The 22,166-nt window shown below is 46.2% G+C and overlaps 1 protein-coding gene and 1 pseudogene across 1 annotated transcript; one reads left to right on the forward strand and one right to left on the reverse strand.

Annotated features, from left to right (window-relative positions):
* Positions 1-252: 252 nt before the first annotated feature.
* Positions 253-2,171, forward strand: LOC121833478 (annotated as a pseudogene).
* Positions 2,172-11,739: 9,568 nt separating this feature from the next.
* Positions 11,740-21,954, reverse strand: LOC121833625. The gene is made up of 3 exons (XM_042287056.1): positions 21,809-21,954; positions 18,611-18,809; positions 11,740-12,404 (listed from the first exon to the last, which is right to left on the reverse strand). The coding sequence occupies exons 1-3, from the start codon at positions 21,952-21,954 to the stop codon at positions 11,874-11,876; spliced, it is 876 nt and encodes a 291-aa protein (XP_042142990.1). The 3' UTR covers positions 11,740-11,873.
* Between the last annotated feature and the right edge of the window lie 212 nt (positions 21,955-22,166).

Raw genomic sequence — 22,166 nt, forward strand, 5'->3', positions numbered from 1 at the left:
ACCTACATAAATGAACATTGGTCGGAGGGTACATACCCAAAGGAATGGAAATCTTCTACTATTATCATGATCCCCAAACCTGGAAAACCCCCATCACTTAATAACCTCCGTCCCATTTCCTTAACCTCTTGCGTGGGCAAGACGATGAAGCGGATGGTCCTCGATCGTTTTCAAGAACATCTTGAAGCCACTGCATTCCTGCCACACACCCAAATCGGCTTTCGTTCCCATGTTTCCACTCAAGACCTATTCCTTTTACTCCAGCACACATTCCTCTCCCCATATTCCTGTCAGGTGCATGCGCTCGTCACAGTAGACGTTCGCAAAGCATTTGACAACATAAGTCATGATCACATACTCGCTTCAGTTCGAGAAACAGAATGCGGACAAAATTTGTATACCTACATCCAAAACTTCCTTAAGGGCCGCACTGCATGCTTTCGTATAGGGGGCGAGTTGTCCCAACCACTCTCACTCACACGAGGTATACCTCAAGGGGCTGTCCTCTCCCCTACTCTTTTCAATCTGGGTATGGCCCAGCTAGCTCGCTGCCTGCAGCAGATATCCCACCTTTCCCACATATTTTATGCTGATGACCTCACCCTCTGGTGCACTCACGGATCACCAGGGGAAGTTGAATCTACTCTTCAGAAAGGTCTAGACACCATAACTGCGTTCCTAACCCAAGCAGGGCTGAAACCGTCCCCAGAAAAATCGGAATTACTCCTGCTGTCTCAAACCCAGTATCAGCGCTCTGTAAACCATCTCATTTCTCTCTATTTAGACCATCAGACCATCCCGCGAGTATCCTTATGCAAGGTCCTCGGCATCCATCTCCACGATCGATCAAATCAGGCTAACATCACTCCGGCGATAAACACGTGCCACTCGGTAACACATCTTGTCCGCAGAGTCGTGCAAAGACGTGCGGGCCTCAATGAAAAACAAGCGAGTCGATTGGTTCATGCATTGGCTCTTAGTAAAATTCTTTATTCGGTTCCATAATTTACGCTCACACGACAGCAACTTAATAAACTCAGCTCTGTATTAAGCACTCTGTACAAGGCCTCCCTTAACCTTCCAATCCATACCTCAACGCAAAGACTCTACGAGACCGGCCTATTCCTTCCCCTCTCCTCACTCCTACACCTCCATCGTGACCGACAGCTAGCCCGCCTCTCGGGGTCACATCAAGGGCGCTGGATCCTAGAACAAGCTGGACTCTCACCAATTGATTTTTACTTGCACTTACCCGCTTCGCCATTGCCCTCTAATCTGCGTTTCGCTCTTCTGCCCCGCCGCATGGCTCCGGGCCTGGACGACGGTCGCAGAGATGCTCAGGCCTTGCATCATAATCCACCATTTCAGACACAGACGGTAGCCTATACCGACGCTTCCATCTTGGACACCGGCACGGCTGCGTACGCAATCTACATACCTAAACATTCCTTACCTATTCTTCACACGTGCGGTCCATACAGCGACCCCCTGTCAATCACCACGTTAGAACTTGTCCCCATTATCCATGCCATCATATCATTCTCCCAATTGCCGCGCACGTCCGCTTACACTGTCTACACTGATTCTATGGCTGCTATACGCTCCTTGCAACAGAGACAAATTCCTGCCGATCTTCGAGAGGACCTTGAAATAGCCCTACACTCTCTCTCCTCATCCTCGGTCACGATTCGATGGGTCCCTGGTCATGCAGGGATAGCAGGTAATGAGCTGGTACATCAGCTCGCCCGCGAATTTCACAGCCGGGCACCTGCAATCCCCTGGCTAAGCCCCCCGACCAATGACGAGGCAGCAGAGTACAAAAAAACACTCAAGTTACATTACAAACAGATCCGTATATCTCATGAACTTCTACCTCGACCACATCCACAGCTTAGTGTCGCGCAGACCCACATTCTCCGTAAAATCCAGACAAACACCCTCGTCACACCTGCTCGCCTTTACCTCTTCCGCTATCGATCAGACCCTTCCTGTCCCAACTGCCCAGCTCCCTATGCCAATCAAGAACATTGTCTCCTTCACTGCCCGGTCGCCTACACCACCTCATTTCTTCCTAACCCCCCACACCCTCCTGGAGTGCATGGTTGGCGTCGCCGGAACTGGAAGATCAGCTCGCCCTGGTACTTTAGGCGGAGGATATCTTGGGTACTTAATCTGTGCTCTAATTAAAGTGATTTTCTCTCTCTCTCTCATGAGGAGAGAAAGTCGTCTGCTTCTTGTGTAGGACTTGCGGTGACGTCAGAACGACGCCGAGCTGTGATTGGCTCTGATTGAAAGGGCAATGAGTAGACCTCATTGCTAGATGCCTTGAGGTGTACCCTCTTTTTTTTTTTTTCTAATCAGACAATAAGAGCTCGATGTCCTGACATCATCGCAACCCCTGTGCAAGAAGCAGACGAATTTGCGCTCTGCATTGACTCCTGTATAAATGTGATGACGCGGAGAGTCAGTGATCGTGTTTATTTTTTTTTGTTGATGCCAATTTAGGCTAGGTTGTTCATTATCACGTTCAAAGCGTCCAAGCTACACAAGGACAATAAGAAAGGGGAAGAAAACAGGGCGCTCCCGCAACTAACATTTATTGAAAAAAACCTCTTTCATATACTCGGGGTAAAATACGTAGTCACTCCTAAATCCGGTGCAGCCCCTTCCGAATAAAAAAAAAAGCGTGTTCTTTTGCCGATAATGACACAGATGAATCCCTTCTGCAATCTATGCCTTTTTCTTCCATTTCAATAGCCTCGTGTAGCTCGCTACATATACGATCGGGCTACCTAGCTTGAATTCTTGTCACCACATGGCGTATATATGCAACGGCTGCAGTATGGGTGGAATGGTGCTGTCACCTACCTGAGGATGGAGGTGCGACGTGCTTAATTCCCATAGCCTTTGTGTTTGGCGTCATGGATGCCACTGAAGACCGGTGGTTCTCGTTTGAACCCGTTCGCCATTTCTACCTTCTCGTTTGAACCGAGCGCAAAACAACTTTTGCTTTTCTCCCTTTCTCACTTCAACCGTTCTCAAAACATACTTTCGGGTTTTGACCTTCCTGTTTAGACCATTCTCAAAGATTTTTTTTTCTAATTTTAATTCTTTATAGTTTCATACTTACTAAACACATGCTTTCTGGTTTTGACCATTCTCAAAACTTTTCTCATTTTAACCGTGTATATGATCAGGCTAGGGAAAAACAATAATTTCAGCATACTCTCATAGGAAACCGAAATAAAGGAACCAATGACATTATGAAGACCAGGCATCTGAAACTTTATTGCGCCTTAAAATTAGGGCAGGCGTCGATTAAAACATTGAACCCTTTAATCGATTAATCGGCCTCGTTCATTTTCATACAAAATATTTAAAAAAAAAATTTGCTGAATTTGTGACAAACGGCGGAATATACTATTTGGATTTAGAATCAGCTTCCATGTGTAGTTCAGAAGAGTTCAAAGACACTCACGCTCACAGGTTATTACTTCAGCTGCATGAGGCAAAGAGGTTCGTTGGTATTTTCCGGTAAGAGTGACTTTTCTTGATTGCTCACAATAGCCTCTGTTGCGCTAAACAGGCACTCGAACGGCGTTGAAATGGACGGGACACGTGTAACCGACTGCAATTGTCTGGAGTTACAAATCTCGTCCTACAACCTACTTTCGGCTAAAATTTAGCCTAAAGTTTGCCCTTAATAGAGGTGTATACTCGTCCACGTCTGCGTGGTGAAAGCGCCGAGTTTTTACCTTTTTAGGTTCGTCCGAATTTAACCGATTAACCGGTTAAAAAACTTAATCGCGATTAAATCATTAGTCGATTAATCGATAAGTTAATCGATCAATTTTCCAACCCTACAAAGCAATCTTGGAGAATGACATCTAAACGTCATGCCAATGCACGGCATGACGGACGACACATAGGCAAATATACAATGATCGTAGATCTGTAGGACCACTCCAACACCGGTTGTAAATAATTCTATATGAGCATAATTTGCATCCGATGATTCACGACTGAAGTGAAGAAAAAAAGCCCTCAAGCCACGCACTTCCCGCGCCTGCACATTTCGAAGAATACAAAAACGCCGCAGCTCCCAACGCCTGTCAGCACCCTGTCTGCACCCCCCTTCCCCTTCCCCTCCCCTTCCCCCCCCCCCCCCCCCCCCCCCCCGCAGCATTGGAATAATCAACAGCCCCCAGCGTAGACGTGCCCATCTCAAAGAGTATGCATATAATACTCGCATTTTCGACGTGACCACCGAATCTGAATTAAACCAACATCATGATCTCGGAATCTCTGCGGTACTTACAAGCAATAACACATGACAAGCACAATGATCCATCCGCTGCCCAAGACGACAAATGACATAAAGAGCTCCGGGAAATTAAGTACCGAAACAGCGCTACCACTTTTGAAATTACGTCACCTCGTCACCATGTGCCCAAGTAGCTACGTCCACAGACTCGGGGTGGCACGCAGGCAGAAGGAAAATTGTTTTATGGGCTATGCACGATACGGTGCCACTTTGCAGCATCTATGTACCACCTTCGCTTCGTCTCCAACCTTCATCCTCAACTGTTCCTCCTTCTTTCTGCACCTCACTGCCCTTTGTTTTGAGCACGTTGTTTAAATACGGTGTTCAAATGAGAACGGGTTCAAACACGGTGATCAAGTGAGAACGGGTTCAAATGAAAGAAGGTCGAAACGCGAAAGGTTAAAGCGCGAACGGTATTTTGCGAATGGGTTCAAACGAGAAGGGCTCAAATCGGAATGGGTTGTTTCGAGATACACCCCTGGACACCGCCACCAGCGCTCGGTGATCCGTGAAGTGAGTCAGCACGGTGGAGTTTCTAAAACCATCCAACATTACGCGTAGCAACTGGATAGTGTCCAAGTGGGACTTCGCATAACTCGAGTAATGTTTGAAAACAAGTATTTCAAGCAGACGACACGATGATTCGCCCTTCATTGCGCAATGCTTGGCGGGACGTCAGGGCTCTTCCCTTCGCCTGTCTTCATTCGCTTCGCGCGGCACGACTTGATTACGTGGAGTCCCGACCTTCTTCTCCTCGCGGGAAGAGGGGAGAAAAAAAAAAGTATTTCAAATTTTTGCGCGCGCGGCGACGGCAAGCGACGAGGTCGAAATCTCTGCAAAGTACCGCCCATAAACCTATCGCTTAAAAAATATAGTATTATGCTCGCTGCACTCAACGCCGCAACTACGAGATCGCAAGGAAACTCGCAAGCAAAAAGGCACCACCTATATAAGGCTTTACCCGGTTCCCCGCTAACTCTCTTTTAGTGGTCCTTGCAAGATGCCTTAGAAGATAAAATAAAAACCACACCCACAGTTCTTAAAGAAAATCGTAATCCTGCCAAGCTTTACTGGCGAGCCTGACGCTGCGTTGTCGCTGCCTTCGGCTGAACTTTGAGGGTGCAGCGAGCAGCGGGGTTCATGAATGCACCGCGAGGACACTGGAACGCTGCCGAGAACCTGGCCGAGTTCCTGGCAGCCAGGTTGCAGCGGTGAGGCGAACCACTGTCGCCCCTGGCGCAGAACCCGACGCACAACGCCACGAAGAACAATTGGTCCTCCCAGAGGGATTCGAACCCTGGCAGCGAGACGGACTGTCCCTTGCGTGATGCTTGAAGATCCGAGACCACGTGCGCCGCCAACATGACCCTAACAAGGAGTCCGTCGTCCCGAGCCAGACTGGCCCTCGGCTCGAGCTGGGACAGGCAGTCGAGCCAAGTTCGATCCGGAGACAGGCCCCTGGCTAGTTCGGTGGCTAGATCCAAGCCGATCCCGCCGTAATTGAGCGCCATGGGGACGCCCACGGCGAAACGGGGCGGCAGGAGAGACGTCATTGGAACCCGAGCGACGCCACGGGCGACCTGCGAGTCGAGATACGCATCCTTTCAACGCTTGCAATGGCTATACTGCGTTTCACATGAATGGCGCGTTTACGCTGGCGAATTCGCGCGGCGGATCCGCGCAGGCGGAAAGTGGATTCTGGAGCCAGATGGCAAAATCGACACGTCGATGGCAGAAAAGCTGGATATGGGTCCCGGACTGATCCAGATTTTCCACCATCGACGAGTCGATTTTGTCACCCGAGTCTAAAATCCACTTTTCGCCCGCGGAAAACAACCCGAGAATAGACGATATAATAAATGTAGAGCGCCATCTAGTAGCGCGCCGAGAACAACGTCCGACATCTTGGTAGCGGCGAGAAAACAAAACCGGTGACTCAATCGGCAAAGAACCCATGTAAACAAGCGACCGCCCTTCGTGCGAGAGATGCAATCTCAACGTGCATGTAGCTGCGTTCTACTGCGGATGCAGCGATAAACCTTCGATTCGCGCGTGACGTGAACAGGAACGTGAGCAGGGTTCACAATTTTTCTTATTTTTATTTACTTTACTCGCAACTTTTGACCAAAACAATCGGTGACAACGCGAAGAAACATGCGAGCGTTATCGCAAGGCGTGATCCCATTAATCACTATTGAACGGGGCCCTAACCTTTTCACGAAGTTTTATCAGATTTGCTTCTAAATTTGTGTTTTATGGCGCACGCTGTAGTATCGGCCTGCGTTTTTTTTTTTGGTGAGAAAGCAGGCCAATGTATGCGGACGAGACAAAGGCTGTAAAACGAGGCAAAACAATGCAAGTTTTAATAATCTACGCCATCAACCATGATTGTAGACGCATATGAATAGCAGTGAACAAATAAAAAATGCTGAAAAAAACAGTCCTACATTTATGTCACACTCACCCACCCACTCACCCACCGCGGTTGACGCGGCAGCTTACGCAACCGCACCGTTTACCGCGAAACACATGCGGGGAGCAGCTTCGCATCGTTCACGCTCGTCTTATCATCTATCACGTAGTTTCGACACTCGTATTGTGGTTTTCTTGTTGAAACAAGTGTCGAAATCACACGATAGAAGAAACGGGCTTCGCTAACGAAGATAAGGGCCGCGCGATGGGTTTCTGTCTACTATTCAGTCGACTACTCTTATGACTACGGACACGAAAAAACCCGACCAAGTAGTCATACACAGGTTCGCTGTAAAAAAAACTGAAAGCTCAAGAAACTTGACGCTATAAAAATGGCCGGCGCGCGCACATTACCGTCAGAGTCCCAATTACCGAGCAGTTTCGTATATCGTCTATTCGCAAGTGTAAACGTGCAATAAGTCGGACCGCGGCCGCTGCTATACGATCTGATGGAACCAAGCAAGCAGACCCAAAAGTGCATCGTCACCGCGCTTATCACCTTAGTGCGTTTCTCACCGACTCAACCAATCACGCACAGTCAATTCTCTGTAATCATAAGCCTTTTTAAACCACAAAAAAAAAAAAAAAAAAACGAGCGCAGTGACGATGCAATTTTTGCGCCGTTTGATGGGCTCAATCGGATGTTGTTCGTCTGCTTCTTGCTCAGGGGTCACAATGAGGTCACGACGCCAAGCTATTACTGGCTAATTGAAAAAAAAAATAGTGACCAATCAGACCTCGGCGGCGTTGTGACGTCACTGCAACTGCTGCGCAAAAAGCAGATGACTTGCGCTCCGCATATGGCATCGGCTCCGATCGGACTTCAAATGAAACGGATGCTAGTCTAGTGCCACTGAGTTATTATAATAAACGCTAGAGGCTCAGCTGGCGCTAGTGTCTATGGGACTTCCGGTTGCAAAGTGAAGCAGACAGCATGCAGTCTACTTTTCCAGTCTCCCCGTGTATTCCTATGGGAAAACGCGCGTGAATTTTGTCTCGTCGCCGGAAAATAACGTCAATAACTTTTGTTATTTCGGTTGTACCGGATAGTATGTACCTTTATTAATATTGTGAAAATGTAATTGCTTTAGTTACAGCATTTTTCCTTTACCACTGAACCATGTTAAACTTCGCATATTTCAGGCCCAAACCTCTGTTCCATGGCAGGTGTGTAGAAACGAGCGACGATTCTAAGCAAAATAAAAATTCAAAGGAATGTAGAGTGTGCTCAAAGTTCGCCAGCATTCCGTTGGTGCATATACAGGGTGTTTTTTTTTTATTCTTACACATTTGTTTAAAAATAACCGTGAAAGCTGCAATAATGCGGTTTGTGCAGGTGGGTTATACGGCCAGGCGGACATTATGTGGTTGGCTAATCTTTGCGATAAGTCGGCTAATCAATTGAAATTCGTTAATTAACTTTTTAATTACTTAAAATAAACATATGGTTTCAATTAGAAAAATTGCTGGGCATCATCGAAAACCCCTAAATCAACTATTTTTAGCAGGATATAACGCCAGGGCAGCATTTTACGGCGTTCTCTAAAAACACTCCATTTGGACGCATTTATAGATTTCGGTTTCTTATCGGAGCGCATCTACGCGCCCGCGATCCTGCTCCCCGGTGGTCGCGACGCGAAGCCACCTCCTCGCCTCCCTCGTAGAATGGAGGGAAGTACGGCGCACGTGTGTTGCGCGTCTCAGCCACTGGGGAGCAGGACCGCGGGCGCGGTGATGCGCTCCGATAACAAACCGAAATCTAGAAATGCGTCCAAATGGAGCGTTTTTAGAGAACGCTGTAAAATGCTTCCCCGGCGTTATATCTCTCCAAAAATAGTTGATTTAGTGGTTTTCGATGATGCTCTACAAGTTTCTAATTGAAACCATATGTCTATTTCCACTAATTAAAAAAGTTAATTAACGCATTTTAATTAATTAGCCGACTTATAATAATAATAATAATAAATCTCTTTATTTCGTTTCGGAGACGAAACAGGGGACATGGACAAAAAGCTGCAACTGCAGCTTGACGAAGGTCCGAGCCCCCTCTTACAGCAGGCGAAGAAAAATACATATAAATATAATTACACACATACGGCTAAGAAAAATAGATATAAATATAATTATACGCATACGGGACTTTTCAATACAAAGAAAAAGAAAATCAAAAACATTTTCGTACCTCAGTCAGTGTCATCCCATCGATATCAATTTCTTTGGTAAATAAGTAATTTAATAGAGTAGTTAACTGGTAATTTAATGTTTGATTAAAATACAACGTGCGTGATGGTGCAACAAACCATTTTTCTTTTGGTCTAAGTTGATATGGTGAAGTGAATGGGACAAGACTACATAGACGCATAAAAAAGCTATCTGTAATCAGCAGTGATTTCTTATACGTGACTAAAAGCTTATATTCATAGATATTTTGAATAGGTTTAATTTTTAACGAAGAAAACAAATGTTCGGTATGGTGATAATATGAACAATTTGCGATAGCGCGCACAGCTTTCTTTTGTAAAATAAACAGCTTGTTCATGTTTGCTTTTGTCGTATTGCCCCACACAAGGTGACAATAATTAAACTGCGAATATACCAATGAGTTATAAAGTAAAAGCTTTACAGATTGAGGTAACAACGACTTAAATTTTATGAGTAATCCAACTGTTTTTGATAATTTGGATAGAATAAAATCAACATGTGCGGTCCAGGACATAGTTTTAGTAAACCAGATACCCAAAGTTTTAATTTTATCTACAAATTCAATTTCTTCGTTGTTTAAAACCACGGGGCTTGAGATCACAACTGGAATATTTGAACTGCTGAATATGATGGCCTTGGTTTTTTGTGAATTTAGTTTAAGCAGATTGCTCGTCGTCCATCTATTGATTTTATCAAGCAAGTTGTTACATTTGGCTGCAAGTGTATTAATATCTCGCCCAGGAAAAAAAATACTAGTATCATCGGCATAGATAATAAACTCGATGTCAGGGTCGCGATTTACGTTAACAATGTCATTTATATAAATAGTAAAAAGTAATGGGCCTAATATACTACCTTGGGGAACGCCACTGGTTATATTTAGAATATGCGACTTAAAGTTAGATATAACTACAAATTGAGTTCTATGCTGCAAATATGATTTTAATAACTTTAACGTGTTACCTCGAATTCCAAAACATGTTAATTTTGCAAGAAGTATGTCATGATTTATTGTGTCGAAAGCTTTAGAAAAGTCTAGAAAAATTCCAATTGTTAATATGCGATTGTCTAGTGCTTTTAATATCAATTCCTTCTGTTTTAATAAAGCAAATTCGGTAGAACGATTTTGACGGAAACCAAATTGAGACTCAGTTATTAAACTGTATTTTTCAAGATGCGAGGTAATTCTCACAGAAATTAGTTTTTCAAGCGGTTTGGAAAACACTGGAAGTATAGAAATGGGTGTAAAATTATTAATATTGCCTAACTCTCCTCCTTTATGTAAAACGCTCAATTTGGCTAGCTGCATTTTGGCAGGGAACTCACCAGTCTCAAATGCGAGGTTGAAAATATGGGTTAAATATGGCGCTAGAATATCTAGAACAAATTTGGCTGGTTTTATTTGCATATTATAGGCATCAAGACTATTACTGTTTTTCAAACTCATGAATATATTTTGTACTTCAGTAATATCAGTGGGGAATAAAAATACAGAATTTGGTAAAGGTACGGGCATATATTCAATTGCGTTACTTGCAAGGGGTGTGGAGACTGAAGAGGTCGAAGACTTTACAAAATGTTAATTAAACGCGTTTGTCATATCTGACTCTGAAACACGAGTATTGTTTATATTAAGTTCGAGCGGGGTGGCAGTTTGTGGTTTATAATTAACTACGCATCTTAGCTTGCGCCAGATTATATCAGCTCTCCGCATATCGTCAACACTAAACATATGAACATAATATTGCTTTTTTGCTTGCTTCAACATGGCTGTCAGCTGATTCCTGTACTTTTTAAACACTTCGAGTGCAACATTATCCCTAGATTTCAAAAACCTCCCGTATAAATTATTTTTTGTGCGAATCATAGTTAGAAGTTTAGGTGTAACCCAAGGTTTGCGAGAATGCCTCGATGGTTTTAAGATTTTGAATGGGAAATGCTTATTATATATGCCGATGTAAGTGTCCAAAAAAGTGTTATAGGCCTGGTTTACCGACTGAATTTCCAAAATGAAGCTCCAATTTGTGCGCTCAATTTCATACCTAAACGCGTTCAGCTGACGTTGTGAAATTGGCTGATACATGTTGAGCGTTGAGCTAGTGACAAGTTTGCTAGCACACTGTTTTTGCACAGTTATAAAAATTGGAAGGTGATCACTGATATCTGATGAAATGACACCGGCAGAAAGTACTGAATGTTCACAGTTCGTAATAAATAAGTCAAGAAGGGAAACTGAGGTACTAGTCACTCTAGTAGGCTTTGTAATAACGTTTGAAAAACCACAAGACTGAAATTGATTAGTAAGGAGTGATTTCAGGTTGTTCTGACTAAGGACATCGATGTTAAAATCACCAGCAATATAAGACTTGTAGTTATTATCAATAATAAACCCGCATAAACCTTCGAAAAACTCAAGGAAAGCCGCTGAACTTGCACCCGGAGGGCGATAGACAACTGAGAATAGTACATTGTTTGCAATCACTGTCAAAGCTTCATACCATTCGGTTATTTTAGAAAATTGTTTTAATACTTCATAACCCATATGTTTTTTCAGCAACATGGCAACGCCACCACCTCTTCAATCGCATCTATCCATGCAAAGATGATTATAGTCCGGTAAAATATAATAGTCCGAACTACTCCTGTACCACGTTTCGGAAAACATGATAACAGTTAAATGTGGTCCGATTTCGCCAAACAATGTATTCAATTCATCGTGTTTATCTTTTATTGATCTCGCATTCATATGAAAGTACGTATCAGAAACGGTACGTTTATCGTCTAGAAACTCACACAATTCAAGTGGCGTGAAAACGTGCTGAGCCATGAATAAAAAACAAATAAAAGTAAATGCCGTTTCGAGACAGATAACCGTCTACGCTACACTGGAAAGGTCACTATCATAGGTTATCTGAAGAGCGTCACTGTTTTCATTTTTTCGCATGAAAATTTTTCCTTGAGAAACCCAGGCAAACTTCCATCCTTTTTCTTTTTTGCAACGAATCGTTTTGCTCAGTAAGATCTTATTTTCGAGACACAAATGCTCATTCACAAAGATAGGCTCAGTACCATGAAAACCAAGGTCAGCACTCGTGAGCCTATGTTTCTTTGCCTTTTGCAAGACTTGGTCCCGAACGCTACGTCGTACAAATCTCACAACTACATTTTGCACGCCATTGGTTTTTGAAGGCACACGGTGAACAGTATCAATGTCAGACGGACATAGCTGAGCTCCGACACGGGTACCAAGTTCAACGACGAGCGCATCAAGAACCTCGTTTGCGTTTTGTGGAAGTCCTTTGACTTCGAGGTTGTTAGCTCTACTGTACTGTTTTAGTTCCACCAGCTTTCTCTTTACAGAGGTAAGTTCTTCAGTAAGCTTCCTATTTTCGTCCTTAAGAGTTTGCTGTTCCACCCTTAGTTATTTTACCTCCTTAACAGTGGTGGCTAGATCTTCCTTGAAATCTTCAAAACTTTTGTTCATAAAAGTCATTGACCGATTTATCTCCTCCATTTCTTTGCCCAAGTTCGTATTCATTACATTCATTTCCCGGCTTAAGCTTGTATTCATCTCATCCAGCTTTGCTGAAAATTCGAAGAAAAGCTTAGCGAGCTCCTTCACAGTTCCAGGCTGTTTTTCACCCATTACTCGGTGCTAACAACCAAACAACTAGCGATACAGCAAACCAACACAGCCAAAAATACAGCCGGGCGATCCAGACAACCACAAAAGAGAAGAAATGCAGCAACACTACCCACCTGCAAATATACAGAAGGCAATGCGTCAACTGAGGCCGAAAACACGCGTGTCTGGATCGCCCGCTGCAATGGAAGGACCCACGGCGAGAGCTTCCTTTTGTAGGCTCTTGTTCCGGAAAGCTGATGTCACCGGAAACTGCAACGTAGTCTTGGCAGTCCCTCAGGAGCTAATCTCGAAGGGCGTTGATGATCGCTTGAAACAATGATAGGCACCGTTTGGGCGATATGACCGCAGACTGCAAATATACAGAAGGCAATGCGTCAACTGAGGCCGAAAACACGCGTGTCTGGATCGCCCGCTGCAATTATCGCAAAGATTAGCCACCCACATAATGTCCGCCTGGCCGTATAACCCACCTGCGCAAACCGCATTAGTGTTGCTTTCACGTTTTTTTTTTTAAACAAATGTGTACGAATAAAAAAAAAAAAACCCTGTATATTGTTAATATGCCTGTCCTCTCACTATGTGAAAATGACCCCGTCGTGCATCTTTACAAGTGGTAAAAAAAAACACAAAAAACGTTTGAGGTGTAAATAATATCGTACGTGGGCTACGACAGGTGTCTTCTTAATATTTTACTATGTTGAACAGTTTTTATCGCGCACCTGTTCTCTGGCTTCCCCCTATTTGCAAAGATTTGGAGCGTGCGGGTGATGATTTGAACACAGAACAAGCATCTTCGCATATATTCATGAGCAGAAAGAATAAAGCAGTACTGATTTATTGCAAATCGGAGTATATTACGTGACTTTCAATTTATTTTGATCGTCTGCAAGCACGAGGAGTTACTTACCCAGTGTTACTGCGTAGTTCTTGCCGTCTCTCTTGGTTTTCCACATGTCCTTCGTTCGTTTGGCACGTATATCCCCCATGCTGGAAAGCGCCGACGCCGTGTTCGCGCTAACAGTGCCCGACAGTGCACATAAATACATGTACGAGGCGGTTTTAGCACCGTTTTTCATGCCACGATTTAAAAAAGAAACAAAAAAAAAAAAAAAAACGCCGTACCTGACGAATTATTTCATCTGCGTGTCTGGGAAATGTTTCAATGTGCCTAGTAGGTACGAATTATTCGTTATATTTGCTCTTATAATCGAGCGCAGAGAGGAAATGCACTCGATTTTTTCCGTAGAAATGCATTACCCGAAGTCAATTTCGGACTGCTTGCTGTCTGCTTCAATTTGCAACAGCACACTAGCGCCAGTTGAACCTCTAGAGCACATTATAATAACTATATGTTTAGTGCAAAGTGTTGATTTAAGGTACACACCTGAGCAATACAGTTTTGGTACCCTTTGGAAATTGTATACGCGAAGGCCGGCAACGCCATGTTTATGCTAACGGCTTCTCCGGGGCATGCGCCGAGAAACCGAGGGTGTTGAGGAGACGAGTGCACGCGCGGACGTCAGAGCGCCGATCTCTGATTGGAATGATTAGTCGATAGACCTAAAGGTTCGCTCAAACAGTCTTGCGGCTCCTTAGAACCACCAGCGCCTGAAAACCTTTTACAATCTCCTCCGACGAGAGACTGGCACGCTGGCGCCATCTGTGCGGTGACCCCGGAACTGCATTTCACTAGAGCGATTCGTGTGTATGCGCCATCACAACCGGCGTTTTCGAATTCTTTCTTTCGTTCGTTGGACGCCTTTTGTCTCGAACGGCAGCCGTTTTCTTGTTCTTGGGAACTTTAACTGCGTCGTCGATTTTGATATAAATGTGTGAGGGTGCGGGCGAGCGCGATATACATGGAACGCCAGGAAAGTTAAACGCCTTATTCAGACATTTCAGCTGGGAGATGCCTGGCGGGTTTTTGTGCCTTAACACCTGCGGTTGTATACGTGCTTTCGTCGGGGGGCACTTGTAGCCGCTTGGACGTAGTTTATTTCCCCCCTGACTTTCCTTTCACGGTGTCCCGATGCGAGATCCTGCCTCTCCCGCTTGGCGCAGGGCTATAACCGAGCTGCTCGAAAGCATCGCACAGACACTATTTCTACTTCCCCTTGATCCCACCCAACGGGAAGGCTTGAGAGCAGTCCTGTAGACCGTGCTGGCTGTGGCCGAAAAGTGCCGAAAGGTAAAGCAGACTACGCGGCTGAACGATGGTATCAGGCGCGTGCTCATTGTACAACGCAGAGGGGCAGGAACCACGCTTATACAGGAGTACCTGGAAGTGCTACGAGCGCTGTACAGCCGCTTGCTCCGGTACAACTCGCCAACAGCCAGTGCCCAGTGCCTGACCTTGAAGCGTTCCGTTAGCCAGTGCCTACCTGACCCCCGAAGCCTTGCGTTACCTCCGCGTGCCCGGCACGAGAGGCGGGGCTTCAGGAGGAATCCCGTGTGTTGCTTTGGCAGGTGGTCGCGAATACACTCTGCGAGAGGACACCGAGAACGTTTTTAGAACAAATTTTTCTTGTCTTTATACTTCCAATCAAGGCGGTGACTCCAGTCGTCTCGCTTCTGCTTTAAGACACTTTTGTGGAGATCTGCCCGGCGTCCCCGCTGGAGTGAAGGAAGGGATTTTACGCCCAGTCTCCCGAGTGGAGGTCTCAGAAGCCTTGCGTTCATAGAAGACCGGTGCTGCACCATGTTCGCGGATAATTTACCCACTGAATTTTACTAAAAATTTTGGGATGTGCTGGGTGACGCTCTTGCTAATGTCATCAATACTTTCTTAAGAACCGGATACGTGCCTGATTCCTTTAAACTTGGTAGAGTGACCCTGCTCCCAAGAACATCGAACTGTTATCCGAGCCTCGTGCATGGAGGCTCGCTAAATTGCTCAACGCCGATTGTAAGATTCTCGCAACTGTCTTAGTTAGACGACTTCGCGGCATTTTGCTTAATTGATAGTTATCCCCTTTCAGACATGCAGTGTTCCAGGACGTACCATGTTTTCTTCTTTAGCGCTGACGCGTGACTCGTTTGCGTATACTACGTCTTGGAACTTGAGGGGCACTTTCATGTCTTTCGACCAGGGAAAGATTTTTGATCAGGCAGAATACCGTTTTCTCTACAATGTTTTAACGGCATTTAGATTCTATCGTTCATAAGTGGATTTGCTTGAAAGTTTGTATACTGGTCTGTCTAGCGAACTTATTGCTAATGGTCGTCCGACTGCCGCTTTCTCAGTCACGAGGGGCGAACGGCAGGGCTGCCCTTTGTCTCCTTTGCTTTGTGTAATTAGTATTAATCCGTTGTTACATAAAATCCATGAGAGTGAGCTGTCCTAGGGCTCCCACTTCCAGAAAGGGGGACAGTGTCAGTTGTTTCCTACGCGGACGAGGCGTCTTCAATTTTGCCTGACTCTGACAGCTTTTTGGCAGTCGAGCGTATTTTCGCGGTAAACGCAGCACTTTCTGGGGCGCAGTTGAATCGTGAAAAAAAGAAAGCTTGGCAGTTTAGATTATTTTTGTCGATTCTATTAGCATTCCTATTGTTTCAGCTGCACATGTTCTTGGGGCACCTTTTTAAAAATCGGAATAGCACCCCTGGCCCGGCAAGAACTTTTCGGTCAGGCGAAGAGTCAAGTACAGCTCTCTTCTGTGTCTAAGTTCCCTTTAAGTTGCGGGCTTCTACATCCGATTCCCTCACACCCTGTTTCCGGATGAATATGACACAGCAATACTTCGCTCTCGGCAAGATGGTTTATTCACTCACTTATTGCTCTGGGGGGTTTCGGGATTGGGGATGGTCATCAGCGTGACCGGGGCAGAGTCCGCTGCCATGCAGCTGCTCCTAGTCCCAGCGGTGGTCGTCAACACCGCGCCATGGGGACGTCGTCGTCCAGGGTCGCCGTCCGGTCCGCAAGTAGAGTCCACAGATCAACGTCTTGCCCGCACTTTCCCCGCGCCATCGTCCGTCTCCCGTCGAATCCCGCGCCAGCATCATCGTCTCCTGTCACCGCTGCACGCGTCCGCCGTCGAAGACAGCCTTCCTTTGTCCGGCTTCCTCTTTTCAAGCCTTCGCCCCTTCGTTCCGGGAGGTCAATCCCGTGACGTCAGTTGGCTTAGGGGAGTAGTCCAGCCGGATCTTGTGCGGGAGGACATCGGGGCCCTCCCGAGGCATGACGCATTACGCTTCCGCCGGGATTTTGGGCCCGAAGGGTCGGCGCGGGGGAGGGCAGGCAGATCTCCACAAACTAGAAAGCATTTTAGATAGAGAGTGTAATAGGCGCAAAGCTGTGGTTTGTTGTAAAAGTCGCACTCTCACCTCCAGTTTTTACGCCTGGAATGATATATCTCATCTTCTCCTTTTCTTTTTTTTTTGGGGGGGGGGGGGGGGGAGGGGGTGGGGGGTGGGGGGTGGTAAAAGTGAACTTGTGGCCAGAACAGCACTACACCTTAGAATTCCATACCTGCCAAGGTTTCCGCGCTTATTGGATTTCAGAAGTGTGCTCAATCTTTTAGATAACACGGCGTATATTGGTCACCCCTTTGCATTGTATTGTTTGGGTCACTTGCGCCGTACTCTCGTGCCCAGGAGGCTCGACAATCTGTGCCCTGCGGCGGTGACTCCCTCTCTGTATTACGTTTCAGTCCTTGCGATATGGCGTCGGGTGACTGAAGAGTTGCCTGTACACGTTCAGGAGAGTTCTGAGTTGCTAATGTGCGAAGCACTTTGTGCACCTGACGTGTCTGTTCGACGCCAAGTCCGGAGTTCCCAGGTAATTTGAGATGACATGTTGACCGCAGACGTACCATCATCCCTATGTTTTGAACGTTGCGCCAGAAGATAGCAGGCCAAGGGGAGAACGAACCGTGGACACTTTGAGACAACAGTTCCTGCGACGATGGCATTCTCGGTTTCTAACTGTTAGTAGAAAGAGGGTCACACTGCGCCCTACATACGTATCTAGATAAGTACGATGTAGGATTTGTGGGTGTGACCTGCGCGCCACTCAACTTGTAAATATGTAAATAAACTTTTTTTTCACTGCAATTAATTGAAAGAGAAAGTGTATTTCGAATGTGGAAGTCAGGACAACATCACGTGCGTTGCCGTTTCAGTTACGAAAGGTCGCAAACTTCTACTCCAGTGTGCTGAAATGAAATACTTGCATAGATCCTTATGTAAAAATTGTTATTGGAAGCTCTTCGCCTCGGCTAAAGGAATATTCGTGGCTAGTGGTTGGTCACAGTAGCTGTCAATCAACGTGCCCCATGTCATTGAAACAATTTTGGCCAATGGCGTGACGTTATTTGTGCCCCATTCATACCAATTAATGACCGAACCCTCTAAATATACTGCACTGCTTTTGTCGTAAGAGTTTCTGAGAGGTTTCAATGAGTCACAGGGTCCTAAGAAGTCGGAGGCGTGTGAACGGGCCTCATAGCTACGCTGAGAGCAAGTCGTCCGCTTCTTGTGCAGTAGTTGCTTTGACGCCAGAACGACGCAGAGCTTTGATTGGCTTTGATTGAAAAGAGAGAGGTTAGGCCCCAATGCTAGATGTCTCGAGGTCTACGCACTATCTGTTTCAATCAGCCAATATGAGCTCGGCATTCTGACATCATAGCAACTCCTGTGCAAGGAGCAGACGAACATGCGCTCGGCATAGGTCCCTCTGTCTCCACTGCACGCGTCAAACGCGTAAGAACGCGGAACGCCGGCGTCTGGCGTTCGGCTGTCGCATTCGATCGCGATAGACGAGCGCAGTGAAGACAAAGGCCGCTAGCTTTAGGTCTACCCACTAATCGTTCCAACCAGAGCTCGGCCTTCTGACGTTCCAGCGTGCTCTCGCCTCTCCCTCTTTCTCAGTTTCTCTGCGCATACACACAAAACGATGTTGATTGGAGGACTCCAATCCCAACAGAAAGGCAAGTAGCGTTTCTTTGAAAGCAGGTGAAACCCCTTACCTGGGGTTTCACCGGAGGAGGCATCGGGTACAGCTGCTTCGGGTAGGCGAGGCTGAAGAGTTCCTTGCTCCGGATCTGGGAGAGCGCTGCTAGGTACGCGTGGAGGAACGGACGATCCGCCGTGACGTCGTCAGTGTCCACGTCGTCGTAGAAGCGGTCCAGCATCGGCAGCGTCGGCAAGTCCAGCGTAGGACCGCTCCTGCGCAGGTAGCGTGTCGGTATATAGTTTCGTAGAAGATACGAGGAGTGTTATTAAGCTTTGAGGGAAAAAAGCCACCCGCAAGGTAGAAATAAATAAAGCAAAACAAAAGGCCTGTCTCTTCGGTGCGCATATTCTGGAGGCACTGGGAATGCAGAGCGTCCTCTTCGCCTCGCAGTCTCTCTTCCCCGCAGCCAGCCCCTTTCATCGAGGCTAGGAGGGGAAGGGGGAGTCCTAAAGCTTTGTGGGTGGCTTTTCCCCGAAACCTTAATAAAACTCACTTGAGTTTTATTAATTAAGAAGTTCAAAGACCAGATAAAGAAAAAAAAAAAACATTCATAAGGCGCCCCCACCCCCATCCCTTCCCCTCCTAGCCTCGATCAAGGGGGCTGGCTACGGAGAAGAGCGACTGCGAGGCGAAGAGGACGCTATGCATTTCGAGCGCCTTTAGAATATGCGTACCGAAGAGACAGGCAGCCTTTGTTTTGTTTTATTTATTTCGACCTTGCGGGTGGCGTTCCCCTCAAATTTATGAAAAGGCAGTGTGCCTCTGAAAGTTCGAAGGTGCAGACTTTTTAAGCAAAATCATAAAATTGCTTTAAAGGAATTTCGATATCTTGGCAAGCTTCTTGTTTATGTCTGCTTTACGTGGAACTTAAGCACGCCATTTTCAGTTAAAGAAATGGCTAGTTTTAAGAAGATGGGTAGACGGCGGAAAACACTAAATGACTAATTTTTGCTATGCGATCAATGCCTCAAACAAATCGGCAGAAAGGCTGCCACATTTCCTTCGTTTTTTTTTTTTTTTTTCTTGAGGAGGACGGGGGAGAAGTTTACTTTTAAAAATACCTACAGGGATGTCCTCCAAGTGAACAAATATAATTTTTTTTCTATTACGCGGAGGCCCAGAAGTTTTAGTGGTTAATAAAAAAAAACAAAAAAACTTTCAAACATTAGGCTACCGGAATAAAAAGACAGAAGAGAATCGCTGAAAATACAGAGTCGTTCGATATGATTGTCGGGGTTTCCGTGGACTATAATTTTAAAACCGCAGATACAAAGAGAAGGATGCTGGCAAAACGGGACGTTGTAATGCAAACTGCAAAAATGCTTGTTCAGTTGGTTTTTCTGGGTTTCAAAATAACTATTCCGATGGATTCGATTAACATCTTGCTACGATAAACTCGAGTATTCCGGCTCCTTTTGGCTGCAAATTACTGCCAGTCTTTTGAATTTGCTTTGATCGACGTCAAATAGTCATTATCCGAAGGAGGACTTTTTCCCTACGTAGGTTTCTTACGGCGTTGCGTTTCGGTAACGAAATTTGTTTCGTAAAACGTAAAGATACTCACATTGTTTCCCCTTGAGCACCCGCCAGTTTGAGATACGACGTGATATTTTTCTCCCAGGCAGCACTGCGTCGAGAACTGCGTTGCCAAATAGAGCGTTTTGAGCTCCACTTAAGTCTTACGCAAAAAGTTGTATTTTTGTTGTTTCTGGTTTGAAAAGTGTAGCCCACGGAAACCCCACCCCTATAATTTAGAATCACCCTGCCTACGCATCGCTCTGCGTCCACGGGAGCTGCGGGCAAACGCGCTCTTTTTTTAAACGCTGAATGCACCCTTTGCAAGACTTCGCAAAGACCGCGAACGCAGCGCGCGAGGAATCATGGGAACTTCCTGTATGCTGGGATCACGAGGGAATCTTCCTCTCTGCCGCAGCATCAATCACGTGACAGTGACACTGATGAGTGCGATAAAATGAGAGACGTTTACAAATCTTTGTAATGTGAAATTAGAGCGCAGCTCTTGAGGACGTGGAGGGGAAGGTACGGAGGGGCGGTACGCCCCTCCTCCCCCTCCGTATCCTCCATTCCGTCTCCTTTCCTTCCCTCTCCTCCTCCCTTCCTAAATTTAGCGGAGAAAATTTCCCCTAAGTTTCGCGGATTAAAGTCCCTGCTAAATTTAGCGGGGAAATTGACGTCACGTGACTCCAACACCAATTCAGTTTCCCCTCTAAATTTAGCGGGGAAAATTACGTCACATGACTTCGTGTTACCCATGAACCAATTCAGTTTCTCTGCTATATTTAGTGGGAAAATTGACGTCACGCAATCTCAACACTACTTCACTGACCCGCTAAATTTAGCGGGGTGGTTACGTCAACGGCGACGCTGAAGGCCACGCCGCAAAACGTGGTAACGGGCGCCTAAGAGCTGCGCTCTACAACAGACAAGGTAGCGCAGTTCCTTGCTTGGCTTCGTCCACTCGCCTTCACCACCAGCATGGTCTGTCAGAACCAGAAGAGGAGAATAGGCCTTTCCGGAAAATCCCACAAGGACCCTCACCAACCCGACATTGCACCGCGCGGCGCGGGGTTATTGTGGAGCCGTTCCGATGTACGTTCACGCCGGCTCGAATGCGAAAGGGACCTCTTCCCAGTAAGCTCCTGCGCATGCGTGTACCGTCTCCCCTGGTCGCGCTTCCCGCTGTCGTCAACTTCAGAAAGCAAGACCAACAATGGCAACACCCCTCTTCGCGCGTCTTTCGTCATTTCAGACTATTATATTTTTGAGAATCGGTAGTATGGGGTATAAAAGCACCAACAATCCATACAACGGCTTGATGCCAATGTGTTTTGACTGGCGGACGCATGTCGGGCTTCTCTCCGTTTGTAGTTCGCACACAAGCTACCAGACGGCGCTCGTCATTCGAAATATGCCCATTCCTTCTCTCTCACCTGAGCGAATTCAGAACACGAAGAAAGCAGAGCGAAAACATCACAAAATTGGTGCGCACCCTGTTTTGTTACCGTCCTGCTTCCTTTGCACTCCGAAGTAGCAAAATACTAAACAAACCTGAACCGCTCCTTGTAGTCTTGGGTATGGCTTCACGTGTCTTACATCGGATGCGAGGCATTTGGTATTTATGGAATGGCCTATTCCTCTCGACGCCGCGGAGGATGTCTTGCAAGAGGCCTATTCGTTTAACTTGACTCACGAGTTGCGCAACGACGATTGTTTACGGCCCTCTTCCAGGGCGACGAAGGCGTCGCTGACGTCCTTGAGGACGAGCTCGGCCTCGTCCCTTGACCTCTCTTCATCCAGGGTCTCAAGGAGGTAAGGCAGCAACGTCGGGTACGGCATCAGTTTGTGCACGGTCTCGAAGCAGGTCCCAGAAGGATTGCTGGAGTACAGTCTGTACGCGGTGTTACGAAACAGTCACGGAGTTGTAAAAGACAGCAAAGAATAGCAATATAAACAAATTAGATCGAACGAACACTGGTCACCTAGACTGATTACGAACTGATCAGATCGCACGAACATTGATCACGTACGTTGGTTACGAACTGATCTGA

The sequence above is a fragment of the Ixodes scapularis genome, unplaced genomic scaffold, assembly GCF_016920785.2.
Source record: "Ixodes scapularis isolate PalLabHiFi unplaced genomic scaffold, ASM1692078v2 PGA_scaffold8__174_contigs__length_109621045, whole genome shotgun sequence".
NCBI lineage: Eukaryota > Metazoa > Arthropoda > Arachnida > Ixodida > Ixodidae > Ixodes > Ixodes scapularis.

What these genes read in the sequence shown, in the direction of transcription:
- LOC121833625 (XM_042287056.1), bottom strand. Translation starts at nt 21,954, where the DNA reads ATGCCGTACCCGACGTTGCTGCCTTACCTCCTTGAGACCCTGGATGAA. An exon ending in CAATCGTCGTTGCGCAACTC is followed by an intron (nt 18,810 to 21,808) that starts GTGAGTCAAGTT and finishes CTACCTGCGCAG; the next exon opens with GAGCGGTCCTACGCTGGACT. An exon ending in CTCCTCCGGTGAAACCCCAG is followed by an intron (nt 12,405 to 18,610) that starts GTAAGGGGTTTC and finishes AGGGTGGAACAG; the next exon opens with CAAACTCTTAAGGACGAAAA.